At 34.9% G+C, this 14382-nt stretch overlaps 1 protein-coding gene across 4 annotated transcripts in view; it reads left to right on the plus strand.

Moving 5' to 3' along the window:
* The window catches only part of ITSN2 (intersectin 2), a 71591-nt gene that overhangs the window by 4449 nt on the left and 52760 nt on the right, over positions 1 to 14382 (plus strand). For all 4 annotated transcript variants that reach the window (XM_087919424.1, XM_087919422.1, XM_087919425.1 and 1 more), the window contains exons 2-9: positions 5777 to 5840; positions 6528 to 6620; positions 7866 to 7929; positions 10795 to 10958; positions 11934 to 12116; positions 12684 to 12780; positions 13009 to 13151; positions 14210 to 14273. In XM_087919424.1, the coding sequence (XP_087775550.1) occupies positions 5798 to 5840; positions 6528 to 6620; positions 7866 to 7929; positions 10795 to 10958; positions 11934 to 12116; positions 12684 to 12780; positions 13009 to 13151; positions 14210 to 14273 (851 nt within the window). In that variant the 5' untranslated portion in view covers positions 5777 to 5797. The remainder of the gene's footprint in view (positions 1 to 5776; positions 5841 to 6527; positions 6621 to 7865; positions 7930 to 10794; positions 10959 to 11933; positions 12117 to 12683; positions 12781 to 13008; positions 13152 to 14209; positions 14274 to 14382) is intronic.

A 14382-nucleotide genomic window follows, 5' to 3' on the forward strand; every position in this document is an offset into this window, starting at 1 on the left:
TGTCTCTTCCAAATTGATGAAAGAAGAAGAAAACAAGTCCAAGAGGCCTACAGCAAAATTAAAGGAGTTGCAGAAATTTCTGGCAAGTACTGGTTATGTACTACATATGACAACAATCCCCCGTATTCTTCATATGTCCAGGCTGTGTGGTAAGTGGCAAGACAGAAATCTTTTCATGCAAAGAAAAGCATCCAAGCCCAGTTGCAAAAACCTACATCAAGTCTGACAGTATGAGAAAATGTGTTATGGTCTGATGAATTTTTGGCCATAATTCTAAAATGCATTTTGGTTCAAAAACAACACTATGCATCACCAAGGTGAAGATGGTGGTGGCAGCATTATTTATTTATTTGCACACTTCTTACCTCTGGGAAAGGTACAATTTAATCAACAAAACTAAGCATTAAAAATGACAAAAATTTAAAATATATACATTAAAATATATACATTTAGTCAAGGAGGGGTTGGAAGCGGGGAAGGAGGGAAAGATGAACAGTTCCAAATATTGGTCAATTTTGACACAAATCCTTCAGGCCTGTGCTAAAATGCTAAAGATGAAGAGGAATGTCACCTTTTAAATAACTTGATGGAAAAGATCAGAGATTGAAAGATGATATTATGTATGTTTATAATATATTGGTATTAAAATGGAACATTGAAATATTGAGCAACTACTCTAAAAACCATGTATATTAATTCTAGAATTATATAAGTTTGATTCATATAACAACTATTATGATTATCATTAGTGATGTTTGTCTCAAAATGAATTATACCCAGGAACCACACTGTTCATGTATTGATATTGATGTATACTTAAAAATAAAAATCTAATAAAACTTGGGAAAGCGGAGTGAGAGAGAGCAAGTTTGGTCCAGTGGTTAAGGCATCAGGCTAGAAAACAGGAGATTGTGAGTCGCCCCCATATTAGCCATGAAAGCCAGTTGGACCAGTCACACTCTCTCAGCCCAACCCACCTCACAAGGTGGTAGTGTGGAAAATAGGAGGAAGGTTTGGTAGATATGTTCACTGCCTTGAGTTATTTGTAAACATCATAAAAACTGGATACCAATAAATAGATGGACAAATATGCCAAATCCAGTCTGAACATTAAGCCAACTTCAATAATAATAAGAAACTAAAGTGCTCTGGGACCATAGAATTCAAACAGCCAGGCACCTGCTGCTTACATTAGAGTTAACAATTGTCTATAAGAAAAAAGCCTGGATAGTGGACGTGGCAATACCTGGAGACGGCAGAAGAGAGGAGAAGGAACTGGAGAAGAAGAAGAAAAATACAAAGACGTGCAAATAGAAATAGCACAACTGTGGGAAAAGCAAAGCTAGTAATAATAATAGGTTCCTTTGGTGCAATCCCAAACAACTGAAGTATCACTTGAACACAATTGGCATTGATAAATTCACCATCAGTCAATTGCAAAAGGTAGCTTTCCTTGGAAAAGCTTACATTCTGTAACAATATCTGTAACACCATCAAACATCCACATCTGCCTATCCCAGGGCCTTGGTAAGGACTCGATAGGTAGATAAAAGTGCCAAATCCAGTCTGAAAGTCTAGCTGACTATGTGACAAACTATAAGGGGGGGGGGGGGAATCTGAAATTATTTATCTTGGTCTGATTATTTTTTACATTTCAAAAACCTGGTATTTTAACAGGGGTATGTAGACTTTCTATATCCACTGCAGTTCTAGATATAGTAGGGAAGAAAGACTGGGCTAGTTACAGGAAACCAGACACGAAGTGTATTGTCTCACAAATATAAGCTAGCAGGAAACTTCTGACTCCACCCAGCTTGTCACCCAATGAGTAAATCGACATTGTTCAAGCATCTCTTTCTTTAAAGAAACAGTATTTAAATGAAGCACCATTTCAACTTCTCAGTAAGTGAGCTAATTTATGTTTAAATCTAAAAGGTTTTGAATGGCTCTAACAGAGTAAAAGGAGAACATTTGAGGCACAAGTCTTGTTGACAGAGAAGGTCTTTTCAGTTTAATCGTGAACACAATTTTCAGGAAGAACTTGACTCAGGAAATGCTGGTATTACAAAAAAAACATGCTGGAAACATATAATTTCTTATCCCTCTAGTGGGATGGGATCTCCCAACACAAACTAAAACCAGCAGTGGAGAAGGAAGGAAAACTGCAGCAGAACAAGTGCCAGTACAAATCAAAACAATAAATAAAGATACAAGAAAGTTAAGGGGCTCCCATGGCAGCTCTCATAACTAATATATTCAAGTATATATTTAATACGTAGTCAAACTGTTTAAACTTTACCAGTTTTCCACTACTTGTGAAAAAAAATAACTCCTTGCACTGGAAGCTTAAAATATTTTTGCTTCAATGGAATCTTCCAATCCTTTTTTTCAATAGGGATTAAATCTTGATCATGTGGATTACTTAGTTCTATTTTTCCTTTCTACCGTATTAGTCTCAACTCTTTTTTTCTCCTACCTTTAATTCGTATTGCATTTTTTTCACATGTGTCTCTGAAGTAATTATTTCATTAGGGCAAGGGTTGAAGTTGAACAAGAAATGAAATGAAATGAAATGAAATGAATAGAATAGAATAGAATAGAATAGAATAGAATAGAATAGAATAGAATAGAATAGAATAGAATAGAATACTTTATTGGCCAAGTGTGATTGGATACACAAGGAATTTGTCTTGGTGTAAATATTCTCAGTATACATAAAGAAAAGGTACATTCGTTAAGAATCAAGAATCATAACGTACAACACTTAGTGATAGTCATAGGGTACAATCAACAATCAACAATCAAATCAAAGTAGGAAACAGTCAAGTGGGAGGGGATGGGTGATAAGGAGTGGTGAGAAGATTAACAGTAATAGTAGTGTACACTTTGTAAACAGTTGAACAGTGTTGAGGGAATTATTTGTTTAGCAGAGTGATGGCTTTCAGGAAAAAACTGTTCTTGTGTCACTTACCTTACAACTTTATGAAATAAACTCTTCACATTCAAAAATAAATTTTATTATTTATTTTTTTAATGAAAAAGGTGGACTAACTTAGTTTTGCATAATTCTTGCAATCTAAATCATAATTCTTGCAATCTTCTTGCAAGAATAAATCTTCTTGCAATTTATTTTTGACTCTGGTACTCTTTTTTTTTTTTTTGAACCATATGTATTCTGGAGTTCTATTCGTTCTTTATAGCAGCCATTTAGAAAATCCTAACTTTGTTGATTTACTCAGGCAGAACAGAAGTGAATTCTGAGAGTGAGCCAGCTTTGGACATATATACAGAACCAGAGCCCTCCCAGATCATGCTCCAGACTTTCTTTGCTTAATTGGACACACACACATCTAACTAGTCTGGGCACTCTCTACTGCAAGAGCACGGCCAGGGCAAAGCTTTTATTTGGAGAAGATAGTTTAAAATAGAACTTTAAAATTGGATCACTTTAACAGCTAAGTGCAACTGATGATGACACAAAGGCAACACAATGAGGGCATGGTATAAAACAAAAACTATTACAGGGAAGTTCATGACACCATTCGGACACTAGAGGATAAAACTACTATCTGGAAAAAGCAGGAACATTGTTCTTTTGGGAAATTTGGCTTGCTCAAACCACCAAAGCCTTTGCAAACAGTTTTGAGTCCTCTAGGCTTGTTTTTTCTCTGAGATTTTCTGGCAATATTTGAGGGGTGGGCAAGGAACTCTTACTCTGTGGGATAATAATTTTTACTTGGTTAAGAAACTTGTCCAGACAAAGTTAATCACTGAATAATAAATTGGTGATCTTTAGAAATTGTTCCAGGGTGCCTCTTGTTTTGATTATCTCAGGCCAATAATGTCAATGGGTGGAAAATAAAAAAAGAATAATTATTCAGAACTTAAATGATCACAGCTTGATTGACTTATTTTCTGAGAAGTCAGCTTTTGACCAAATTAGCACATGCCTGATCTATGTATCTCCTCACAAACATGTTTATCATACCTGGATATCAACAGCATAGATAGATTCAATAGCTTTGTTCTTTCTACTGGCAGATGAATATTTTAACTTGTTTAGTTACATTTGTGAAGAATGTATTAAGCATATGTCTGTCACTTTTACATCCAGAATGTAAAAAAGAAAATCAAGTTACATTTAACCTGAAGCCTTGAACTTCTCCAGTATTTTGTACATATACAGATTTTTTTTAAAAAAGAGGGGAAGTACCCTCACCAACCTGAGATATACCAGTAGCTTCATATTTACACTGCCAACTTTGCTGATGGGACTATCTACTGGGAAGGCTGTTCTTACATTATGCATTACAACCCTTGCACAGGAATTACTGATGTGTTGGAGTAATAAGGGGAAAACACATTTTATATTGATTACTACTCCAATTCTTGGCTACCCCTAGCTACATAACAACTGTACACATTCCCTGAATTGGATGGAAAATCTTTCTGGGAACTACAGTCCTAATAATTAACTAAAGTTATTTAATCTAGTCAATAACTAGATCTCTGCAGGTAGTCCTCAATTTATAAACAGTTACTTATCAACAGTTCTAAATTATGATAGATACCCAAAAGCTGTTTGCAATGGAATTTCTAAATTACAATGGTTGCACCATCCTCGCACAGTTACATGATCACATTTTGGGCCCTTGGCAATTGGCTCACCTTAATGGCTGTTTTCAGTATTCCATGGTCACATCACCATGATTTTTGACACTTTTTTTACAGTTTCCAGCATTTATTTCCAGTTTTTAATAAAAAGCACCCCTTGGGTAAAATGGATTTGCTTGACAACTGTAGCATTTGCTTAGCAACTGCAGCATTTCTTAAGGATTTCTGAATTGCTTATCAGCACCCAAAACATGTCATAAAATTGGGTCTGGTCTCATGGTGACTCATATAATGACCACAACAACTTAGAACTGTAGTTCAGGGTTCAATTAATAAGTTGAGGACTACCTGTATTCTTTCTCGTTCTTTATTGTATTTAATTTCTATTTTTTCCACATCCTTTTCATATCTTTTTCATACCTTTGAGATCCTTTAATTGTGATTTTACAATTTTTGGTGTTGAGATGTATTGAGTTTCTTCTAAGAGCATCCTTTTTTTTAGCCCAAGCCAAAGCAAGTGGCAGAATCTAATAACCATCTCAAAAAAATTAAACAAAGATAACTGTATGACTGTGACTTGTATCCTTACAATTTATATTGATTGTTTGCTAGTATGATTTGATTGTTTATTGTACCCTATGACTACCATTAAGTGTTGTACCTTATGATTCTTGATGAATGTATCTTTTCTTTTATGTATACTGAGAGTATTTGTACCAAGACAAATTGTTTGTGTGTACAGCCACACTTGGCCAATAAAGAATTCTAAAATAATACTTGGATGAGAGACCAACAGTTAGTGCCTATGAATGCTAGATTGACGAAATTTAAAAAATTTTAAAATTCAAACATCTCATAATTGTCAAAAGCAATGTCAAAAAAGCCAATTCATCTTTATTAATCATTTTGAACTTGCTCAACAATTGATATCACTTTTAATTTAAAAAATATTGTTAATTAACAAAGTATTGTTTCCAGCTGCATGTTATACTTTGTAAGCTTTCTCCCAACCCGTTTTTGGGGGTACTCTCAATATACCAGTAGATCAGAAGTTCTAATGTAGAAGCTGGAGATGCATTTTCCTTGCCCTTTACGGAAAGATGTGCTTCCTCTGGTACTTCTGTGTTATTAATAATACTTTATTCATGATGCTTTCTTGCAGATGGCTAAGAACTAGCAAGTTATGTTCAAGACTATGTTGGCTCAGCTTCCTACTGCTATAAATGGTAAATAGCTTTTTTAAAGTATTTATTCTTCCAATACCGAATAAGGCTCTTTCACTCTGCTTAGGTAATACTTTTTAAGAATCTTATGTACTGATAAGTTAGCTGGTTAGTATTGGGCTTTTCATTTAAAAGCATTGTATTTTTGATTCTATTGTTATTTACACACCATTATATTTGGTCATTTTATTTACACATCAAAATGTACCACTTTGCTCTTGGTTTTTATATTTAAAAATTAATTATTCATAATAGTACCCATGTATGCATACCTATCTATATATGTCCATATATGTGCTGATGATCCAGTAAATATGAAGGATCAAATATGCAGATATGCTCATGAAAAACATACAGGCATTGCAAAATACATGATTCAACAGGCCTTGAGTTTGAAATCTTTTTAGAAATCTTTGCTTTCTAAAAATCTGGAATTTGGGCAATGTTGATTTTCTAAGAGGGAGTTTGTAAAATATGTGAAAAAGCAATCTGAAATATTAAAAACAAGATAATAAAGTAAAAAACTTGAAGGAAGAATGGATGACTGCCAAGAAGAAAAACCACATTCCTGTCAAATTGGTAGGAGCAAGATGGGTCATAAAGGTTTTAGGTTTAATATTATTACTAAGAGAAAAGTTATTTTCCCCTATTGAACATAATTTTAAAAAGGTATTATTTTTTGTCTTTCAGGAGGCCCAAATATGTGGGCCATCACTTCTGAAGAAAGAAAAAAATATGATAAACAGTTTGACAACCTTAAGCCAGTTGGGGGTTACATTACAGGTTAGTGTGGTTTTCTGTTATATGATTTGAAGATTTAGTTCATTGAATTGCTATCTGGTTAAAAATATTAGTTGAAAAAGAAATTATTGTAACTGTCAATACCCCAAAATTGGTAGTGCTATAAGCCACATATAAAATTATAGTTGACTCAACTTTTTGGAAGTAATGGATATATGTTTGTGTTTGTCTAATGATTGTATCACAGTTTATTAGACAACAATTCATGACATAAGCAATGTTTTTTTGAATTAGAGGTACTCTTCGCTGTCCTAATTTTACACAAGAAGATAATGGATCTGCTTCCAGGAGGCATCACAGCAGATAGCCCCACCTTTCTGATTTCAGAAAAGGCAAAGATCGATTTGATTAGCATTTGGATGGGAATACTTAGGAAAACCCAGGGTTGTAGATGGGCTAGAAAATTAAAGGTGGGAGAGCTTCTGAAAAGGAGGCAGTGGAAATCCACTTCCATAGTGTTTCAAAGAAAACTTCATGGACATATCTATGATAACACCAATAGTCAAACCTGGCTCAAAGGAGCTTTAACTTTAAGTTGCTTCTGGTTCATGGGAGATTTGACCCATATGGCTATGGTGTTTTCAATTTTCGTTTTCTGCTGTTAGTTCAGTTCTTTCATCATTTTTCAAGGAGAGAGGAGAAGAAAGTTAGGAAGTGGAGTCAAGTATCATAGTATCCATACATTCTCATGGAATGGAATGGAAGGAAGCTTATATGACCCTTCTAATTTATTCAGATTCTGTCTCTTGAGTGAAATAGCAAGCAGGGAACATTTATTTTTTTCTGTATAAGGGAACAGACACCTACAAATGCTGAAAAGAAATGCCCATTGAATAGCAGTCATCCTATTGATCCCTTATCCATGCTCTCCCTCTGGTTGGCTATGACTCTCCAAAGTAAACTGGTATCCTTTCTGAAAGGCTCAATTTTGTTCGAAGGCTTTGGAACTCCTAGCCAGTCCAGTATGCTTCCCATTTTACTTCTTTTGCCTTTTATCTCTCTGTCTCTCTCTCATACACTTGGTCTGATAAGGAGAGCAAATTAAAGTTATGGATTGCCTTTTCAGTAATAACAGTGTAATTGTTCAGTCCAGGCAGATTTTATTTTATAACTAAGTGCATTAGAATCTTAAAAGAATTCTTTTAAAAATTTGTGTCCTTTAGAACAAAATTCCCAACTGAGAAATGCATTATGTCTTTTTCTGTCCCCTTTCTTTTCTTCATACAGGTGATCAAGCACGAATGTTTTTTTTACAGTCAGGTTTGCCAAGTCCTGTTTTGGCTGAAATATGGTGAGCATCTCACTGTGAATTCATTATATTAAGAGATTTACTGTAGAAAGATGCTGTTCTAATGATTGCATGTGATAAGCCTCCTTAATCATTGAATAATGTCATGACCAGGAACTTGCAAAGTGTATGACTCTTCTTGTTTCTGTATATGGGAATTTCTATTTCAGAACTGTTGATGCGCTCTCCAGAACTGACCCCCTTTCCTCATAAAAACTACACAGCCTGCTGAGCAATGCAGTTGTAAACCACAACATCACATGACTGCATTGCTTAACAATGGCAATCCTGGCACTCCCTGTTGCCACTATTAATCGAAAAGGGTAAAACAAGGCTGTATATTGGCTCAATTTCTATTCAAGTTTAATATCAGTTCCATGGTGGGCCATTTCCTCAACACAAACTTTCACTTCCCATACTCATTGGAAGACACCTCTATTTTATTCTATGCAGACAATGCAGCAATATTCTCAAGAATATCTATTAGTCTTGAAAGAAATTGAGAGCATTAGCACAGTATTGAAAGGAAGACCAGCTAGGGCTCAACTATTAGCAACTAAAATCATGGCATTTTCCAAAAGTGCTGCTATTGAGGTATGCTGCTGTTCAGGGCGTCCAAAAGGGCAGAGGTGGGAGTAAAAATAGGCAGGTGAGGGGAGTTTAAATGCTCCTGAGGATGTAAGTTTGGACAAACTGCCAAGCACCTGAATTTAGATCACATGACCACTTAAGTACCATTTGTGCAGCACCACTGTAACTTTGCAGGGCGACTGGACGAATGGTCATAACTCAAGGGCAATGTATACATGAGTTGGAAGAGTTGCCAGGAAGGGAAGACAGAGACTGAATTCACAGGGACCAAGACAGGCTGGCTCAATCTTTGGTGTATTTTATACTGGGATTGGGAAGATTAGAAGATGAAAGACTAGGAAGTGTCCTTAGCATTCAATCATTAATGTAGATTCTGTGTTCAGTGGACTTCATTTTCACACAATTGCATTTAGGAATATATCCTGAATTCATTCTTTAAATATTATTCTTTAATAATTTTTCTCAAATACTTGTGTAGTGTAACATAGAGTAGCGTAGCATAGAATAGAATATTGTTTAAATATTGTTCTCAGTAATTTTTCTCAAATACTTGTGTAGCATAGAATTTCTTCACTTCAGCAACAGAGTGGTCAATGTTTGGAATACTCTACCTGATTCTGTGGTTTCTTCCCCAAACCCCCAAAACTTTAACCTCTTAGAGTCTTAGACTGTCTACTATTGACCTCATCCCCTTCCTAAGAGGCCTGTAGGGGGCATGCATAAGCGCACCAATTGTGCCTACCGTCCCTGTCCTATTGTTTTTTATTTTTCTTATAAGTATCTATCTCATGTATTCAAAACTATATTTATTCTTATACCTGTATCTTGTAAGCGATTGACAAATCAAATAAATACTATAGAATAGAGTAGAGTAGAGTAGAGTAGAGTAGAGTAGAGTAGAGTAGAGTAGAATAGAATAGAATAGAATAGAATAGAATAGAATAGAATAGAATAGAATAGAATAGAATAGAATAGAATAGAATAGAATAGAATTCTTTATTGGCCAAGTGTGATTAGACACAATGAATTTGTCTTCACTATATAAAGTCTCAATGTACAACAAAGTAATAATGATACCAATAATAGATGGTTGTGGAAAAGATGAGAAGGATAATAATAATAATACTAAAGCTGTATTAAATGGGTAAATATCCTAAGATATGATGGCATGAGGGGGAAAAACTCTGTGTCTAGTTGTTTAGCATGCAAGGTCTTTGTAGCAGCAACCTGAGGGGTTTATGTCCATGATAGGAGGGGTCTGTAGATATTTTCTCAGGCCTCTTTCTGAACCATGTAATATACAGATCCTCAACTGATTGGCATTATCTTAAAAATGGCATATTTACATCTAAATTTAAATTTATACTGTAAAGCAGTCCTATTATGGCAGAACTCTTAAAATGGATCATCATCAGTATCATTTCTGAAAATAATTTGAGAATCTGATTGGAAAATCCATCCTTTAAGAGGGATTTTTTAAAACATTTTCTTCTTTTAAGTTTATTAACTAGAGCACATTTGAATGGGTGCTAATTGACAAAGTGTTTATCAGGTTGGTAAGTTTTCTACCAAGCATACTTTGAATGAAAGAGTTTTGATGTCAGGAATGTGGATGTACTTTTGTATCCTTTTCCTAATAGTTATAGCACTTGGTGACTATGGCCAAATATAGCCCTTGGATTCGTGGATTTCAGTGTGCTCAATTCTCACCCTTGCCCATTGGCTGTTTCAGTTTACTTTATTGTCATTGCACCTCGTACAACAAAACCAAACACCATCTTCAGTGCACATCATGACCATGAAAATAAACATAAACACACATCCTTCACCCACCACACATTGAACCGAAAAACCCCGACACTGCACCAACACTGCACTATACAGCAGAATTCAAAAGAGCAACTGCCCTGGGGTAGAAGCTGTTTTTCAGCCTATTTGTCCATGTTTTTATTATTCTGTACCCTCTGCCACGTGGTAATAGTTCAAAAAACGGGTTTCCAGGATGAAATGGATCTTTAAGAATGTTTTGAACTTTCTTAAGGCAACGGTAGCTACAAAGTTCTTCCAAAGAGGGGAGAGGGCAACATAACAGGCTTGCTAAAAGAAATGTTTGTGAGACTTGTTTCGAGATAAGGGATGCGAAACAGATATTGCTAGAAATAGTGGAAAAAACTTCATGCTGTGTTAGGTGTGAGTAATTGACACAGTAATACCGGTCACTAACAACTGAACATATATCCATACACTCAATTTGTATGCATTTTGTTTGTTTTAAAGGGCTCTTAGTGACCTGAATAAAGATGGGAAAATGGATCAGCTGGAGTTCTCCATAGCTATGAAACTCATCAAACTCAAACTGCAAGGCCAGTCCTTGCCCATGGTGCTTCCTCCAATCATGAAACAGACTCCAGCGTTTTCTCCCTTGATTTCTGCTCGTTTTGGTAAACATGCAAATATGCGGGTGATAATGATGGCAGATCCTCTGCAAATTTGTACAAGCATTACATTTGTTAAAACTATATGAAGAAAATATAGTTAAATATTTTGATAGCAATTGGGTACAATAAAAACAAGCACTTAATTATATTATTTTCATTCTGCTGCTTTCCAATATTTGGACTTATGCTAATTTTCCCAGCCAGAAGAGGGAAATTCTGGCCATTTGGTGGATCAAATGAAATAATACTTTGTGCAAATGTAAGCTGCTGAACTAAAACTGGTTTTTACAATATCTGTCCTGGTGTTAGATACAAATATCCACATTAGTGGAATTCAAATATATAAAGGGACAGTAATTTATTAAAACAATTTAATATTAAAGACATGTCATAAAAATCCCATCAAAGTAAAAAATGTTTAGTCTAGTCCTTTGAATTCTCTGTCAACAGCCAGTTTCATAAAAATCATGTTCATATAATAAAGGGACTATATTTAATACTACATGTGCTAACAGCAGCTAGAATTGTATTTGCATAGCATTGGAAAAGTGTGGAGATCCCTACAAAAGAGAAGATAATAAAAAAAAATACTAGAATATGCAGAAATTGATTAACACTTGAAATTAAAGAGAAGGCATGGAATATTTTGAAATATGGGATTTTTTTTATCAATGGTTAACTAAGTGTCAAAAGTTAGAATGTTTTAAAATTATCAGAGAAGGATTAACTTTACTATAAGGACATTATGATATATTTATTATTAATGTTAATAAGTATCAATAATTAACAAGAATTATGAGAAAACACAGTTATTATATGACTACTACTAATGAATTTTATGATGATGATTTCTCAAACTAACTGTAACCAGACATCATACTGTGTCCTTGAAACTGTTTCTCTTTCTATATATAACAAGCGGGGTTGAGTCAATAGTCTTGGACTGGTGTATTTATATTGACTCTTGAATTTTTCCAGGTATGGGCAGTATGCCAAATCTGTCTACAGTAGCACCTTTGGCTCCCATGTCCAATCTGACATCTGTACCTTCCATTTCTCCCATGATGATTTCAACCCCACTATTGCCTTCTGCCAGCCCTCCATCGTTGCCAAATGGAACCCCCAGCCTTCTTCAGCCATTAGCTATGTCCTATTCTTCCAGTGAGTACCTTCATGTCAGAAAGACTCCAGTTTTGACAGCTTGATGTTGGTGGTGGTTTGTTCTCCAAGCATGTTGCTTTGACCCAGGAGGCAGATTGATTGGCTTTGCAGATGCTTAAATTAGTTACAGTATTTTATTCTAACTCCTGTCCCCTCAAAAGTCCGATAATTTTGCTTAGAAACCCACCCACCCCTTCCAGGTTCCTCCCTCAGGTTTTGGCTAATAGGCATTGGAATCAGGGAGATTCTAAAAGTTAGTCCAAAAGTTTTTATAAAATCAGATCTACGTACCTAAAAGAAATGCACTTAAGCATACATTCAACTGTTTTTATATATCAGGATGTCCAATCTTGGCAGCTTTAAAAACTTGTGGACTTCAACTCCCAGAATTCTACAGCCAAGCATGTCTTAAAGTTGCCAAGGTTGGACACCCCCTTTGTCTTTCTCAATACTGGCAGTCAGGGTTCAGCAATAAGGGTAAGTCTTTTTTTTTCAAGTAAAGATGATGATGTTTCTTTCCAGGACTCAGCTAATTATTAACCCATTTCAACATTTCTCTTATTTCAGCTTTGCCTCATTCTAATTCATACACTCCCGTGTTAGGAGGATTTGGTGGTTCCAACATCCAGAAAACTCAGTCCTTAATAGATTTAGGATCTAGTAGGTATGGACCTTCAGACTTGAAATATTAAGCCTCAATTGATAGATAATTTCTTTCTTTTTTTCCCCCCAACAAAACCATTTCTTTTGATTATATTTGCACCTGAAGTATAATCTCAGTATTTGGGAAGATTGGTTGGGAAAAAAATAGTAATCTGCAGAAAAATTCAAGAAGAATGTTAATTTTGAATATCACAGGGTTTTTTTTAATCGACTCTGGTTTATATTACAGTTCAAATTCTTCTTCCACTACCTCATTAACTGGCAATTCACCAAAGGCAGGATCTTCAGATTGGGCAGTTCCTCAGGCTTCAAGATTAAAATATAGGCAAAAATTTAATTACCTTGATAAAGGAATGACTGGATATCTTTCAGGTTAGTGCTGGATTTAAAGATGAGTTTGTTTATATTTGTTTATATCTCCCTCTTTATTGTTTTACAAATAACTTAATATCAAATAACATATCCAACACATCTTCCTCCTCCTGTTTTCCTCCAAGAAGCAACCCTATGAAGTGGACTGGTCTGAAAGAGAGTGACAGGCTCAAGGTTACCCAGCTAGCTTTCATGGCTAAGGTGGGACTAGAACTCACGGTCTCTTTCTAGCCTGGTGCCTTCACCACTAGACCAGACTGGCTCTCAACAATAAAAATACACAAGATTTATTTTAAAATTAATACTCTCTAACTATTAGAGAATATTTAACTATTTTTCTGGTTTTGAAAGCGCCTACACATCACATCATATTGTCCTAGTTTTAATTAACAAAATGGTTTTTCTGTATTTTTGCAATACAGATTAAAATGGATAGCATTTCAAAGGGAATTACTTTGAAAAGACTTTTTTCTGTATTGTGAAATAAATAAGGTAGAATCTCCTTCAAATCAAGGACAATATTTGGAGACTTCATGGATTATCTCTATAGTTGGTAATAGTTTGAATATAGTTTGAATATAGTTTGAAATGCTTTCAGGAATATCTTTCGATTCCCAATAAGCCTACAGTCCTGATTATAGTCAGGGCTCTTGGGAGTCATCTCACTTTTACAACTGTTTGCAGCATCCTGTGATCATGATTTGGGTCTTTTGTTGCTGATTTCTAGCAAAACCTACCCATTTGAAAAGCTAGATTAGCTTAACAAATTGCATGATTCACTTAATAGTGTGATTCACCTGACTGCCATAAAAATTATCATAAAAACTCTGTCCAACTCAGTTTATGACTGCAACAGAAATTTTGGTCCTAATTTTGCTCATAAGTTGAGAGCTATGGTACTGATTATGTTTGGAATGATTTTTTGTAAGACTGCTTTTTGGGATGAAATTTTAAATGAAATTAGTTATATAATGTTTAAAATACAAATCATTAGTTCATAGCTCCAACTGGTTTACATGTTAATGTGTGTAATAAATTGTTACATTTGATTTATTAAGGATTTCAGGCAAGAAATGCTCTTCTACAATCAAACTTATCTCAGACACAGTTAGCCACTATATGGTAAGTTTGTTCACGAATACATGTTTGTAATTTTTTTAATAGATTGACATTTTTATTTCAAATTCTTGAAAAGTACTATGGCTGTACCTATCTACTTTCACGACAACCA

The sequence above is a fragment of the Pseudonaja textilis genome, chromosome 1 (assembly GCF_049901715.1).
Source record: "Pseudonaja textilis isolate UNSWEBS1 chromosome 1, rPseTex1.2, whole genome shotgun sequence".
NCBI classification, from domain to species: domain Eukaryota; kingdom Metazoa; phylum Chordata; class Lepidosauria; order Squamata; family Elapidae; genus Pseudonaja; species Pseudonaja textilis.